The sequence below is a fragment of the Poromitra crassiceps genome (assembly GCF_964638095.1).
Source record: "Poromitra crassiceps genome assembly, chromosome: 6".
Taxonomy (NCBI): Eukaryota; Metazoa; Chordata; class Actinopteri; order Beryciformes; family Melamphaidae; genus Poromitra; species Poromitra crassiceps.
In genome coordinates, this window is record NC_139627.1 from 46,265,585 (window position 1) to 46,281,927 (window position 16,343).

Genomic DNA, 16,343 nt, shown 5'->3' on the forward strand with positions numbered 1-16,343 from the left:
CTTCATTCACATCTTCTAAATAAAATACAGAGAGGTTCACCTCAGCCTGAGTTTGCGCTTTACCTTCACACACCACGCCAGCATCTTCATAGTGGCTACAGTCATGTGATCCCAACCCCCCATGTCTGCACTCCCTCAGCATCGACTCAGATCCTGTACAGTCAACTTCGTCCAGCCAGATGGGTCCTTCTCCACGACCGAAGTAGGCTCTACCTGGGGCAGACCGAGCCCCGCCACAGCCCAGCTCCCTGCACACCACCTGGGCATCTGCCAGCCCCCACTGGTCATCACACACCGTCCCCCACCGGTTAAGCTGGTAGAACTCCACTCTGCCAGAGCAGGAGTCATTGGAGGAGCCACCAACCAGCCTGAGCAGTGGATGAACTGCAATAAAACAAGTGACTTCAAGGTTAGGAAAAAATGCTTTTTTCCATACTGTCATATTCCATTCTGCTTTTTCCAGTTCAATGAACCTATAGAGACACTGCATGAAATAGGCCACGCCCATCACGGGGGAAAGGCTCCGTTCATTTCCACACACCAGCGTCATTTTCCTTGAATTAAACGTAGCTAAAAGCTGTGGTGTGTTGGGCTGCGCAGACAACAAATTTAAAAAATCACCAGTTAAAGTTTTTTTCTACTCCCGAGCAAAACAAGGAAGCCATTGAGAATTGGCGAGAAGAAAAATGTGGATCTAGCTGTCAAGGAAGTAAGTTGGAGTGTTCATCTTCCGTATATACGATCTTTTTCTGCAACACGCAACCATGCACGTGACATAGGAGAACGCCAGGATTGGAGGGGGGCTTTCTGTTTCCCCCCGTCTTGGGCGTGGTTTCTGAATGATGACGCGTTACGCAGTGTCTCTATAGCACGCTTATAATGAGTGAAATGTTCAAACCCAGGACACAGTTTTTGTTATGGCTTATCCATTAGGCTACATCAAATGGAAAAATACAGATGACTTGTGACTTGTGTATCACTTTATACACATTTCCATGTACATCAGTGTTGGAACCATGGATTGATTTTAATCATATCAAAGGAAATCTTTGCTACAGGCCTTTCCCCTTTACCCCTTGCAGCAGGAGAACAAGAAGAATCTGGTTTGTGGTTTATCACCCTGAAGTCATACACTCACTCCAACTGACTGGTTCATCTCCCCTCACATTGTCCAACAGGATTAAACATCACTTTAAAGTCCCAGTTTGCTATGCACTCTGAGGATTAAATATTACACCGGCCCCGAAGTGTCCCATCTCACAGGACCCTTACATTCCGTCATTAATTGAATGAACTGTCAGCCTCCACCAGTTGCTCTAGTTGGAGATTTAATTCACAATGTAAGATGTGTTTTAACTGAGGAATAATTATTAGTGTATGTGTTCAAATTGTGTGATTCATTTCAATTACAGTGATGAAAACATATGATTATTATGTTGTGATTCTTTATATAAATCAACTACATCTAGCAACCTAGATATTTTCTTAGGAAGTCAGATGGAATCTTACAGGTGGAGCGATACCGCCCTCTACTGGATGTTACATCACAGTGTCACATAATTTGTTTTAATGATAGTGCCAGGACATGTGGGATGAGAAACTTGGATCAACTAGTAAATCTCAGTGAAGTTAAACCCATCTTTTCAGTTAATATATTATTAGACTGCTCTATGACAAGAGGATGCAATTGATTTAATAATCTGTTGATTAATTTGTTTAGCGATTTATAGGCTATTTGCCTTTGTTTAAATAGCATTATGTGTTTCACAATTGATCAAGTAATGAACAAATTTATATTTTTGTTCATGTATATGGAACTGAGAAATGGATCGTGGGAGTGGAATATTACAAGAGTAAATTTTAATACGCTCTTAGTGTTAAGTTGATCTCATCCTCAACCTTCATGTGAAGACCATAAAATGGCAAAGTCAGAACTCCCCAGGCCCTTTTATCTGCATAATAACTTGAAGACTTAAAAAACTAATTCTCAGTCAAAGGACTGAACTCTTTTTGCCATGTTGAGATCCTGAAGTTGGTGTTCTGGTTGACTGCGGCGCGGCGTGTTTGCTTAACTAAATTTTCACCAAACAATGTGATCACCCCAAAAAAAGTCTTGATTCAATTCAGTCCGGTGCTGGATCACTCCATGGCAAGAGGTTTCAATAGAATATAAACAATCCGCACTCAGGAAAAACTGTTTTATTTTTCTTTACATGATGTCTTCACTGTTGGACATCATGTAAAGAAAAAGAAAAGAAATCAACAGTTTTTCCTGAGTGCGGATGGTGTTTGCTTAACTACCCGCCCGGTCACAGAGACCCATAATGCCTGTCTCAGACCCGCCATCTGAGACAAGAGAAACTCTGTGCCAACCAACCAGTTTTTAGCATATAATTAGTTGGCAAAATAGGAAATCAAGACGTCCTATTTGGCCAAAGACAGGAACCTGAATTATTTTGATTAGTTAATAAAATAATTAACTTCACTGCTGTTCAAACGCTGCCACGAAGCTGCATCTACCTTCCAACCAACCCACCGACCAGCCAGGAGCGAGACCCATCTCTGCTTGAGATAGAGGCTCCAGAGACATGCTCCGCGGGTGAGAGCTGAGAAGCGCCGACTCAACGTTGCCACGAGGAATGAGCCAGGTTGAGATTTCATCCTGTATCTTTCTTCGCAACTACCAGAAAAGTAAGGGCCTTCTGCTCCCTCGCCATATCTACGTTGTTGGAAGAAGGGTTTAATTGATGCATCCCTAATTCAGAAATAGATTTCACCTTCTAAATCCCCTTGCCTAGATAAAATAGCCTATAAATGATCAAAATAGTATTCTCTGGTTCAGTTCTCTAAGTTCCCCACCTAGACTATAATCGTTGATGTCTAAGATGCTGATTATTGGGTTTTGGTCGTTTGGTCTGAATACATGCTGGTTGCTTTGTTTTAATACATCTTGTTTATTGAAGGAAGTTTTGTGTTGGCTGAGTCAATCGATCTCAATAAGGTATTTTGTGGTGTATAGGGCCCTTTGTGTTTTACCGTCACACACCACGCCAGCATCATCACTGTGGCCACAGTCATGTGATCCCAACCCCTCATGTCTGCACGCCCTCAGCATCGACTCAGATCCTGTACAGTTGACATTGTCCAGCCAGATGGGTCCGTCTCCCTGACCGAAGTGGGCTCTACCGGGGGCAGACAGAGCCCTGCCACAGCCCACCTCCCTGCACACCACCTGGGCATCGGCCAGCCCCCACTGGTCATCACACACCGTCCCCCACTGGTTATCATGGTAGAACTCCACTCTGCCAGAGCAGGAGTCACTGGAGGAGCCACCGACCAGCCTGACCACTGGAGGAACTGAAATACAATAAAACATTATTATTAGTAGTAATTGTAGTAGTGTTTTTAATGTTGTCATATCATATGCATCCAGCTACTCGTACTACTAGTACAGTAACAGTAGTATAGCTCACTCCTCATATTATCAGAGCATCTAGTGCAGGGGTGGCCAAAGTACGGCCCGCGGGCCAACTGCGGCCCGCTGCCCGTTCTTAAGTGGCCCGCCATGAATTTAGAAAAAAAAAATGTAAAAAAAAAAAAAAAAAATTTTTTTTGCTAAAAACGTTTTTCCGTTTTTCTGTTTCAAAGTTTAAAACGGAAAACGAAAACGGGGGAAAAAACGGAAAAACAAAAACATTAAGAAAAAGAAACTGAAAAACAAAAACAAAAAAATAAAATAAATAAATAAATACTGAATTAATGTTTAATACTAATGTTATGTTAAAATATCTCTGTCTTAACCTGTTGGCACAGGAAAAGAAAATTTGATAACATACAGAAATACCCATTGTAATAGGTGAGCGCATCAATAAACTATGCGTCATATATTTATTTAGGTAGAAATTCAATTTTTGATGGCACAAGGGTTTTCTGGTCCAATTTTTTTGCCGCGAAAACTGCCGCGCTTAATATTGTTTGGCCCGCGACTCCTTATACTTTTTCTGTATGCGGCCCACAACCAAAAAAGTTTGGCCACCCCTGATCTAGTGTGACATATTCACCTGTAAACCAGCATGTTATCTTTTGTTGCTTTCCAATCCCCAGAACTGTCAAATCAAATCATCGACACGCTATGGCCCGCCTCTCAACCCTCTTTCGCAATGTTTGTTTTCAGTCTGATACGTCACCGACCCTCTCTGACACCCTTGTGCTCTTTAACTTTACAGTGAACTGACAACAACAACAATTTGACACCGTTGCACCCAGCCCCTCCTCCCCATCCACTGAGGTTGTTTTACCGTCACACACCACGCCAGCGTCTTCACTGTGGCCACAGTCATGTGATCCCAACCCCCCATGTCTGCACTCCCTCAGCGACGACTCGGATCCTGTACAGTCAACTTCGTCCAGCCAGATGGGTCCTTCTCCACGACCGAAGTAGGCTCCACCTGGGGCAGACCGAGCCCCGCCACAGCCCAGCTCCATGCACACCACCTGGGCATCTGCCAGCCCCCACCGGTCATCACACACCGTCCCCCACCGGTTAAGATGGTAGAACTCCACTCTGCCAGAGCAGGAGTCAGTGGAGGAGCCACCAACCAGCCTGAGCAGTGGAGGAACTGCAATAAAACAAGTGACTTCAAGGTTAGGAAAAAATGCTTTTTTCCATACTGTCATATTCCATTCTGCTTTTTCCAGTTCAATTAACCTATAGAGACACTGCATGAAATAGACCACGCCCATCACGGGGGAAAGGCTCCGTTCATTTCCACACACCGGCGTCATTTTCCTTGAATTAAACATAGCTAAAAGCTGTGGTGTGTTGGGCTGCGCAGACAACAAATGTAAAAAATCGCCAGTTAAAGTTTTTTCTACTCGTGAGCAAAACAAGGAAGCTATTGAGAATTGGCGAGAAGAAAAATGTGGATCTAGCTGTCAAGGAAGTAAGTTGGAGTGTTCATCTTCCGTATATACAATCTTTTTCTGCAACACGCAACCATGCACGTGACATAGGAGAACGCCAGGATTGGAGGGGGGCTTTCTGTTTTCCCCCCGTCTTGGGCGTGGTTTCTGAATGATGACGCGTTACGCAGTGTCTCTATAGCACGCTTATAATGAGTGAAATGTTCAAACCCAGGACACAGTTTTTGTTATGGCTTATCCATTAGGCTACATCAAATGGAAAAATACAGATGTCTTGTGACTTGTGTATCACTTTATACACATTTCCATGTACATCAGTGTTGGAACCATGGATTGATTTTAATCATATCAAAGGAAATCTTTGCTACAGGCCTTTCCCCTTTACCCCTTGCAGCAGGAGAACAAGAAGAATCTGGTTTGTGGTTTATCACCCTGAAGTCATACACTCACTCCAACTGACTGGTTCATCTCCCCTCACATTGTCCAACAGGATTAAACATCACTTTGAAGTCCCAGTTTGCTATGCACTCGGAGGATTAAATATTACACCGGCCCCGAAGTGTCCCATCTCACAGGACCCTTACATTCCATCATTAATTGAATGAACTGTCAGCCTCCACCACTTGCTCTAGTTGGAGATTTAATTCACAATGTAAGATGTGTTTTAACTGAGGAATAATTATTAGTGTATGTGTTCAAATTGTGTGATTCATTTCAATTACAGTGATGAAAACATATGATTACTATGTTGTGATTCTTTATATAAATGAACTACATCTAGCAACCTACTGTAGATATTTTCTTAGGAAGTCAGATGGAATCTTACAGGTGGAGCGATACCGCCCTCTACTGGATGTTACATCACAGTGTCACATAATTTGTTTTAATGATAGTACCAGGACATGTGGGATGAGAAACTTGGATCAACTAGTAAATCTCAGTGAAGTTAAACCCATCTTTTCAGTTAACAGATTATTAGACTGCTCTATGACAAGAAGATGCAATTGATTTAATAATCTGTTGATTAATTTGTTTAGCGATTTATAGGCTATTTGCCTTTGTTTAAATAGCATTATGTGTTTCACAATTGATCAAGTAATGAACAAATTTATATTTTTGTTCATGTATATGGAACTGAGAAATGGATCGTGGGAGTGGAATATTACAAGAGTAAATTTTAATACGCTCTTAGTGTTAAGTTGATCTCATCCTCAACCTTCATGTGAAGACCATAAAATGGCAAAGTCAGAACTCCCCAGGCCCTTTTATCTGCATAATAACTTGAAGACTTAAAAAAACCAATTCTCAGTCAAAGGACTGAACTCTTTTTGCCATGTTGAGATCCTGAAGTTGGTGTTCTGGTTGACTGCGCGGCGTGTTTGCTTAACTAAATTTTCACCAAACAATGTGGTCACCCCAAAAAAACTCTTGATTCAATTCAGTCCGGTGCTGGATCACTCCATGGCAAGAGGTTTCAATAGAATATAAACGATCCACACTCAGGAAAAACTGTTTTATTTTTCTTTACATGATGTCTTTGGCTGCACTGTTGGACATCATGTAAAGAAAAAGAAAAGAAATCAACAGTTTTTCCTGAGTGCGGATGGTGTTTGCTTAACTACCCGCCCGGTCACAGAGACCCATAATGCCTGTCTCAGACCCGCCATCTGAGACAAGAGAAACTCTGTGCCAACCAACCAGTTTTTAGCATATAATTAGTTGGCAAAATAGGAAATCAAGACGTCCTATTTGGCCAAAGACAGGAACCTGAATTATTTTGATTAGTTAATAAAATAATTAACTTCACTGCTGTTCAAACGCTGCCACGAAGCTGCATCTACCTTCCAAACCAACCCACCGACCAGCCAGGAGCGAGACCCATCTCTGCTTGAGATAGAGGCTCCAGAGACATGCTCCGCGGGTGAGAGCTGAGAAGCGCCGACTCAACGTTGCCACGAGGAATGAGCCAGGTTGAGATTCCATCCTGTATCTTTCTTCGCAACTACCAGAAAAGTAAGGGGCTTCTGCTCCCTCGCCATATCTACGTTGTTGGAAGAAGGGTTTAATTGATGCATCCGTAATTCAGAAATAGATTTCACCTTCTAAATCCCCTTGCCTAGATAAAATAGCCTATAAATGATCAAAATAGTATTCCCTGGTTCAGTTCTCTAAGTTCCCCACCTAGACTATAATCGTTGATGTCTAAGATGCTGATTATTGGGTTTTGGTCGTTTGGTCTGAATACATGCTGGTTGCTTTGTTTTAATACATCTTGTTTATTGAAGGAAGTTTTGTGTTGGCTGAGTCAATCGATCTCAATAAGGTCTTTTGCGGTGTATAGGGCCCTTTGTGTTTTACCGTCACACACCACGCCAGCGTCATCACTGTGGCCACAGTCATGTGATCCCAACCCCTCATGTCCGCACGCCCTCAGCATCGACTCAGATCCTGTACAGTTGACATTGTCCAGCCAGATCGGTCCGTCTCCCTGACCGAAGTGGGCTCGACCGGGGGCAGACAGAGCCCTGCCACAGCCCACCTCCCTGCACACCACCTGGGCATCGGCCAGCCCCCACTGGTCATCACACACCGTCCCCCACTGGTTATCATGGTAGAACTCCACTCTGCCAGAGCAGGGGTCACTGGAGGAGCCACCGACCAGCCTGACTACTGGAGGAACTGAAATACAATAAAACATTATTATTAGTAGTAATTGTAGTAGTGTTTTTAATGTTGTCATATCATATGCATCCAGCTACTCGTACTACTAGTACAGTAACAGTAGTATAGCTCACTCCTCATATTATCAGAGCATCTACTGTGACATATTCGCCTGTAAACCAGCATGTTATCTTTTGTTGCTTTCCAATCCCCAGAACTGTCAAATCAAATCACCGACACGCTATGGCCCGCCTCTCAACCCTCTTTGTTTTCAGTCTGATACGTCACCGACCCTCTCTGAGACCCTTGTGCTCTTTAACTTTACAGTGAACTGACAACAACAACAATTGGACACCGTTGCACCCAGCACCTCCTCCCCATCCGCTGAGGTTGTTTTACCGTCACACACCACGCTAGCGTCTTCATTGTGGCCACAGTTATGTAATCCAAACCCCACATGTCTGCATGCCCTCAGTGTTGACTCAGATCCTGTACAGTTGACATTGTCCAGCCAGATGGGTCCGTCTCCACGACCGAAGTAGGCTCCACTTGGGGCAGACAGAGCCCTGCCACAGCCCAGCTCCCTGCACACCACCTGGGCATCGGCCAGCTCCCACTGGTCATCACACACCGTCCCCCACCGGTTATCATAGTGAAACTCCACTCTGCCAGAGCAGGAGTCATTGGAGGAGCCACCAACCAGCCTGAGCACTAGAGGAGCTGCAATAAAATAAAATAGTAGTAGAAATAGTAAAATAGTAATAGTAGTATGTAATGGTAGCAGTAGTTGCAAAAGTAGTAGTACTAGAATGAAAGTTGTATTAGTATTGGTATTAATATTAGTTGATGCTGCTACGTAACACATTAACTACCTCAATTCTATTGTAATGAGGAATGCTGACACTGTGTTTTCCAGTCCCCTTAAAGAAACTTATAGTATATACATAATGGAACTAGGACTTGGTGTAGAAAAGCAACAGATGAGATTTCCAGAGAGCATGGTGTCTGTTCAGTGTAGAGGAGGCTTCATCATCACCAGGTCATAATTACAACTGGGACAGAGTTGAACTGCTTTCTGTTTTCAAACCAGTGAGAAATGATGTAAGGGGGGCCAGCTTGTATGGGCATGTTCACAGATTAGGTTTTGACACTCACTGCAAGTGTCAGTAGTGATAAGGACTTCCATCCAGTTGCATGGTGAATGTTGGGCCTTATTGTCTCTGTATTAACTTTACAGTGAACTAACAGTTTATTACTGTTGCACCCCCCCATCCACTGGCTTTGTGTTTTACCTTCACACACCACGCCAGCATCATCACTGTGGCCACAGTCATGTGATCCCAACCCCTCATGTCTGCACTCCCTCAGTGTCGACTCAGATCCTGTACAGTTGACATTGTCCAGCCAGATGGGTCCCTCTCCACGATTGAAGTGGGCTCGACCGGGGGCAGACAGAGCCCTGCCACAGCCCACCTCCCTGCACACCACCTGGGCAGCGTTCAGCCCCCACTGGTCATCACACACCGTCCCCCACTGGTTATCATGGTAAAACTCCACTCTGCCGGAGCAGGGGTTACTGGAGAAGCCATTAGCCAGCCTGACAAGAGGACCAACTGCAATACAATAAGATGGTATTATTAGTTCTAGGAAGGGCAACCTTTTCTAAAGATGATTATTAAGTGTGCTGTCTGTCTGTCTGTCTGTCTGTCTGTCTGTCTGTCTGTCTGTCTGTCTGTCTGTCTTAGTGTCTGTTGTCTCTCTCTCTCTGTCTGTCTGTCTGTCTGTCTGTCTGTCTGAACATAACTTGCCCTGGTCTCCGGAGCCCAGATTGGATGATGCCAGCTTCTCCAGCATGACAACTGGGGCAGAGACAAACAACAGTTACATTTCAGTTAAATTGTGTATACTGTTAAAGCTATACATTTGAATGTTAAGAGTATATCACTACAACAAATATGAATGTCTTTTCGTGTTATCAGTGATTAACAGATGTATAAAAACATTTCAGTTCTACCTTTACAGAGAAGGAAAATATTCACTCCGATCAGCAAGATGAGGAAAACACTATTCACGTATAAGCACCACTGTCTTGTTGGCCGCTTCGACTTCACATCTGAAACATAAGCAGAAAATGGCAAATAGAAAACAGTGGAATGTGACCAGTGTCCTGCAGGAAACTTGCATCTTGAGGCAGTATCTAAGTATTTTTTGCCGATTGATAATCCAGCCTTTATTAACTTTCAAGGGTCTGAGCAGAGTTAAATATTTGTAATAAATAGTGGACAGCTGTCAATCACAGAACATGGTGTTGTTTTCTAGCAGGGTCGACAGCCAAAACGTGGGCACTATAGCCAAACGGACTGAAAGAAAATCAACGCATGGAAGGTGAATGTGAACTGTGTGTGTGTTGTTGAAAAAGTGTGCGCGATTAGTCCACCGTTCCTGAATGAATAAAGATTGGAAAACAGAAGATTAGCTGTCTGTCATGGGGTAAATGAAAGAGAGAAAAAAGTCATTGAAAGTATGCATTTTAATTGGATGTTTTTGATCTGTATAATTCTTGAGCACATTTAGATATAAAAATAAATAAATAACTAGCTGTAATCACACTTTTTTTTATTTGATTTTTATTAATATATTTGGCAATACCACTGCCTCCGTGGCCCATACATGGTGCTCTGAGGCCGACCAGTGGGCCACGGCCCAGTGGTTCAGAATAGCTGCTTTAGGGCACCCAAATGGCCAGCAGATACCAATGCCGTTTTTATCAGCCCCCCATCTCTCTCTCTCTCTCTCCAAAATCTCTCAATCTCTCTCTCTCTCTCTCAGGCGTCTCGGCAGTCCCCTCATCATCAAAGGACAAATATAATAATTAATTAACTCAAAAATGCTTCAAACATTGTGTTAAATTTACAACTTCCTAAATTCAGCTTCAATTGTTTACCTGTCTTTGGTGGGGATGGCTGCATGTAAACAGGAATATTGTAATATCCATTTAACGTCATGCAAACAAACAGCTGAGTGGGAAATTGTGTGTTGTGTAGAATGTAATTGAGTGAGACTGAGCGCTTTTAACACTTAAAGGTTTTTAAGAGTATTATTATTGGGAGATATGCCTATCTATAATGAGCACTGCATTTTGGAGATACCAGCAGTTCTCATATTATGGCATTTGTGCAAATGAATTAAAGGGAATGAAGAGGGGAATCTGATTGGTTGTGTGGATCTAACGTCCTGACCACGCCTCTGCATAATTGTATGATTTACTAATTTCACTCATTTCCATTGAATGAATGAATTAATGACTTTATTTGGTGAATGTCAACAAAGAGACAGGGAATTACAGACAATCACCGAGGATAAAAACACAATAAAGCCACTGGCTTATTTCCATTGCGGTCCTCAACAAACAACAGAGGGACAAAAACATCACACGAATGGGAATCACCTTCTATACTCAAATTAAGACTATTACATTATTACTAGATTGAATAGGAATAATGGCACGCTTGAATATTATACAATACATAAACATTTGTTGTTACATGTAAGGAATTAACATACGTAGAAAACAAGAAAAACTAGGAGGGGGAGGGAGTGGGTTTGCGGGGAACGGGGGATTGGCAGTGGGAAGTGGAGGGAGAAGATTTGTCCACACTGGACTGGAGGCTATGCACAGCTCATAGCAGCATCCATTTACGGCTCCAATGAGTGTGACCGAGAGAAGGGGGGCGGGGTGGGGGTGAGCGTCCAGGGAGAATTTGCAAGGGCTGTTAGGCAGGACCGGACGGCATGGGGAGGGGAGGATAGGGGTGTGTGGGTGTGTGCGTGTGTGTTTGAGAGTGTGTAGATGTGTGGTCGGAATGTCCAGAATTGTCCTTGAGTGTGTGCTGTAGCCTGATAGTGGGAGCCGTCTCTATGGTGACGGCCTCGACCATGTCTTAGTCCAACAGGTGTCGGGGGAGGGTGGAGGGTGGATGAGCGCAGTTGCATTCGAAAATATCAGGGGAGGAATTTCTGCTGCGTCCTTGGCAGCTCCGAGTCCAGATTAGGATGAAAATGTTTTGGTTGCCTGAATTCCTATCAGGTCACACAGACCAAACAGAACAGGTCTCAAGTCTCTGGATCCCAACATTAGTTCATTCCTTATGCAGATCAGTGGAAATTTCCATGCTATAATCCAGGTATAATCCATTTTTCACAGTTCAAATTCACTGACCGCCCATCTCAATTTTCATGACGTCACAGCCTTGGGTCAATCGCTGCTGTCTTCCCGTACCCCGCGGAGAAAGGTCCGTCTGGGCAGAGGGTGGGGGTTCCCCGGACCTCGCATTCCTCAAAGTTTAGTTGATTTGCGTTGAGAGACCAGCTTAATAAATCCAATAAATCCATGTTTGTCATTTCAAATAGACAAATGCAAGTTTGCTCCGGTTAGCGTGGTGTTGCAGGCAGAGGGAAAAGGTGCAGGAGCAGGAGAGGGGAGGATTTGCGACCGCCCAGGTTCAGAGGCAAGACAATTTGTGCAATTCATTTGTGCAAATGAATTAAAGGGAATGAAGAGGGGAATCTGATTGGTTGTGTGGATCTAACGTCCTGACCACGCCTCTGCATAATTGTATGATTTACTAATTTCACTCATTTCCATTTCACCCTTGCACCCGTGCAAATGGGCAAGTAGGCCTATCATGATACAACAAAGTTGCTGCAAGTTGATCTCTCTCTGACTCCAGCATCAGGTTACATTGCAGGAGGATCTGATTGCCACACTGAAGAGAAACACTTCCAGGAGGAACCAAGAAAAAATATGATCTTCACACTAGATCCTATAACAGCAGCAGTTCCGAGTTCCGACCCATTTACATCCCCAAAAATGTAAAGCTTCTGAAATTCTGGGAAGGAAATGGAAATTGCGAGTCTTTAAAGACTAGCAGAAATCCCATCTCAGTGTCTCTGATGAGTATCCGAGTGGAAACAAACATTGTTTTGACTGGAACTGGGTAGAAAGGCGGGACATAGCATCTGGATGATTTGATTTGACCGTTTTGGGGACTAGAGTTGACGTTGGCCAATCCTGGCGCTTGTATGGCGTGTTGCCGTGTTCTGCCCCCAAATGCAGTGGGATTCAGCATGTTCTGCCCCTATGCAGAACATTATACCTGGAATGCGAGTTAACGAGCCAGTTACATGTCTTTGCATTCTACATTAAATGAAGACATTACCGTTTGTTTTATTTTGTTACATACTTTTGGCCAAGCTTTGTCTGCCCAGGTTACAGGCACTAGGCAGCCATCTTCGCTGCTCAGAATTTTCTCCCCGTGGCTCGCAATGAAGAGTGATTGACAGCTGCCATGGTGTGATATGATTGGTTGAATTGGGGTAGAAATTTGATAGTACTGAATGGCATCAGCATACTGTAGATTAGTTATGAATGAAATCCTGAAAAATGAACTTTTGATGTGAATTTCTGTGTGTGGAAAAACTAAAGAAATTTGATTGTTGTTATTTTTTGCATACATTATTAAATAAGCTGCACTGAATACTCAGGGATATGATCTAAAATAGAAAAAAGTAATTTTTTATTTCAGCTCGACTTTAATAGAGAATTTGCACTTCTGTTCTTGCTTTTTCATCACTTTATTTTATTCTATTCACCCTCCAGAAACAAATGTTCTCCCATCTCACGACCTTATGGGTAACCCTTCATTTTAGAGGTCCCAAACAACATTATGAACTATTTGTAATTAGACCTGAACACCAAAGCTATTACACAGTAATGGCACCAATGGTTACAAAATAAATGTGGTCACATTGTATGATTTAGTGTCTTATTACACCCACTTCATTTTACAGGTCCGGTACCATGCATATGAACTACATTTGAATAGAGATTGCTTCATTTTACAGGTCCGGTACTATGTAACTACATATGAATGCAAAAAATGTTATTGTATAACTATTGGTGCTGTTACTGTGTAATAGCTTTGGTGTTCATGTCTAATTACAAATGGTTCATACGTTGTTTGGGACCTCTAAAATGAAGGGTTACCCACTTTGATTATTTAAACTCCACACAGAGAGATTACTGTATGACTGTTGGTGACAGGCTGATGGTAACAGGGTTTAGGGTTACAGCTTACAGTAGGTCATCAATTACTTGCCTTGTGTTGAGAGCTGCATGGTGCCATTTTCTTCCTATGTTTGGAAATGTAATAAACATCTACTTACGCCTGGCTTATGACACTATCTACACTACACTATTGTATAGTGTTTTTATAAGTCGTCAAATTTATAGGCCAAAAACTGGGCTCAGCACCAGAATCATGTTTATCACCCCTCTCATACACACATTACAGACACAAATAAATATAAACATATTTCATCCTGTGACGCAAAAATAAATGTTGCAGCGGTTGTGCAGCATATTTGACTCAAACTGGCCTATTTTCTAACCTATATTTTATTTAGGTTATTTTGCCTACATGGGAAGGATTTACTATCACTATCTCTACTGACAGTGGTTACAGATGGTGACTTCCTCAGGACAATTTTAGGACCCATTTTAAACTTGCCACAATCCACCTTGGGTCCCAACTCAGTCTTCAAAAAGCAAACTTCAAACTCTGAGTTCTGGACCCAAAATTGGGTCACTGGCCTGTTTCTTGTGTTTTTATCAACTTCCCTGCTTTACAGTATTAGAGGGATCATTTATTTTATGTATTTTCTCTGACCCTTGAACTCTGTGCTTTTGGTTGCTTGTTGGTGATCTAAGAAATCAAGCTTCCTCCCATTGCACTCATCCTTCGCTCCGAGTCTAAACATCAGCTTGGATCCCAGGGTGAGATTCTTAGCTTTGAAAAGACTTGTATACTGTAAGCCAGGGTTCCCCAAATAGCGGGGAACCCTGTGTGGCCCACACTGGAATTGCAAAAAAAATATATACCGTATATATATAGTGCACCTGAATGCAACATACCTGCTGAATAAGCGTCCAAATGTTCATGTCATTCTGGCCATTACTCCACTTCTGTTATAACATTTCAGTCTGGAATATGGAATATCTTTCAATAATCTTTAAGACTAAAAGGCTAAAAGTAATCTCATGTGTAAGAAATGACTGTTCTACATTGAGGAAGTTTGAAGTAAAATTTTAAATAATTAATTCGTTGGTTTTTGATTTACTTCACTTCAAGAGTGCATTTTTTTTTTTTTTTTTGTGAGCCTCAACACAGGCTTTGAGAATCCCGGGGCACTTACTGATAATTATGCTTAAATACTTATGCTTAAATTAACCCATCCTGTGAGAAAAGGATAAAATATTGGTGGTTAAGACTGAATAATGACATCACAACTGTTAATTTAGAATGAGTTATTCCTCTAAATCTGGCTTTAAATGCCCCCAATTTTTCACCGTTCGGCCCCCAGCCCTCGGCCCTCAGCAAAATGTGGCCCTTGGTGAAAAGTAATTGGGGACCCCTGCTGTAAGCTCTATTTCAGGCACTCACCTTCAGTCTGGAATCTGAAGAGGTCGCTCTTGCTGACCGTCATTTCAAACAGTGGGTTGGTGCGGCCGTGTGACGCTTGACCCTCTGCCTTGTCCACCGAAGTCTCCATGAGAACAGAGTGCCGTCTTCTCTTCAATCTGCAGCTTTTATAGCGACGCATGACGTAGGGAAAACCATAATCCTCTGTGGAGGAAGTTACGGAGCTGATTTGAGGATGAGGCAGACAAAACACAAACATCAAAAACAAATAGTGTTTGTAGAAAAAAGGAAATTGGGCGACTGGTCCCAGACCCGTTTTCCAGCTCGCCTCATCAAGTTCAGCGGCTTTTGACACTGGTGGAATGACACTGACTGAATTACCCACCCACTGCCAGTGAAAAGTTTGGATGCAATTTTCCACATTTTAGAATAGTATATATTAGCCTAGTTAAAACCATCTTGATAACGTTATCTCACATTCTGTTTCGCTCTCAGTCTGGACTCCAAGCCGTCCACAGTAATTTAAGTGGGTGGGAGTACTTGCCTTGACAGACAACTCCTTCAGCCAATCAGCATCACCAAATCCAGTCCTTCAGTCAATCAGCCTCGGATCCAGTAGCCTAAAATCCAAATCCACTCGGAAGAACAGCAAAAACGTCTCTTTAGACTAGAAACTCTGTCCATACTCTTGTTCTTGTTTAATTGTTGTTATCAAGTCTATTTCTGCAATAACTGCACTTATGGCTGTGTTTACTCTACAAACGTTAACGTTACTGCTCGTTGCTTCGGGAGCCGCCATTACTGTTTTGCCAACGGCGTCCCTGATTGGCCGGTAACATTGTCAACTATGATTGGTCCGTGCACTTTGTCATTTCTGAAAATTACTGGGGGCGGGCTGGAGGCCAGACTGATCTGCAGAACCAAACAGAATGTGAGTTCATGTGATCAGGATGGTTTAGCAAAGATGTCAAAACAATGAAATAGCACTATTCACATGGAATTATTCAGTGAACAGAAAAGTGTTAAACAATCAAAACTATCTTATATTTTAGATTTTTTAAATAGCCTCCCTTTGGCTTGCTGGAAAGGCAAAGTCTTTGGAAAAAAATGCATACATGAAATTTCAAGGATTTACTCTAAGCCTTTGCATCAAAAATGACTGAGAAACATCCAATCAGCTGTTTGTCCAAACCTTTTATGGGCAGTGTAAACAACAATCAACAAATGTAAACAAAAATAAATCTCATTTTAAAAAAAGCATCAATTTATACCTTTTCC

The 16,343-nt window shown here is 42.6% G+C and overlaps 1 protein-coding gene across 1 annotated transcript; it reads right to left on the bottom strand.

Annotated features, from left to right (window-relative positions):
- Positions 1 to 209: 209 nt before the first annotated feature.
- On the bottom strand, positions 210 to 15,246 carry LOC310777928 (scavenger receptor cysteine-rich domain-containing protein DMBT1-like; the record flags this gene model as incomplete). Its single annotated transcript, XM_083638271.1, has 9 exons — positions 210 to 213; positions 282 to 384; positions 3,037 to 3,357; positions 4,299 to 4,619; positions 7,282 to 7,602; positions 8,080 to 8,304; positions 8,877 to 9,197; positions 9,393 to 9,443; positions 15,087 to 15,246. 9 exons carry the CDS (start codon positions 15,244 to 15,246, stop codon positions 210 to 212), a joined length of 1,827 nt encoding a protein of 608 aa, XP_083494397.1.
- Between the last annotated feature and the right edge of the window lie 1,097 nt (positions 15,247 to 16,343).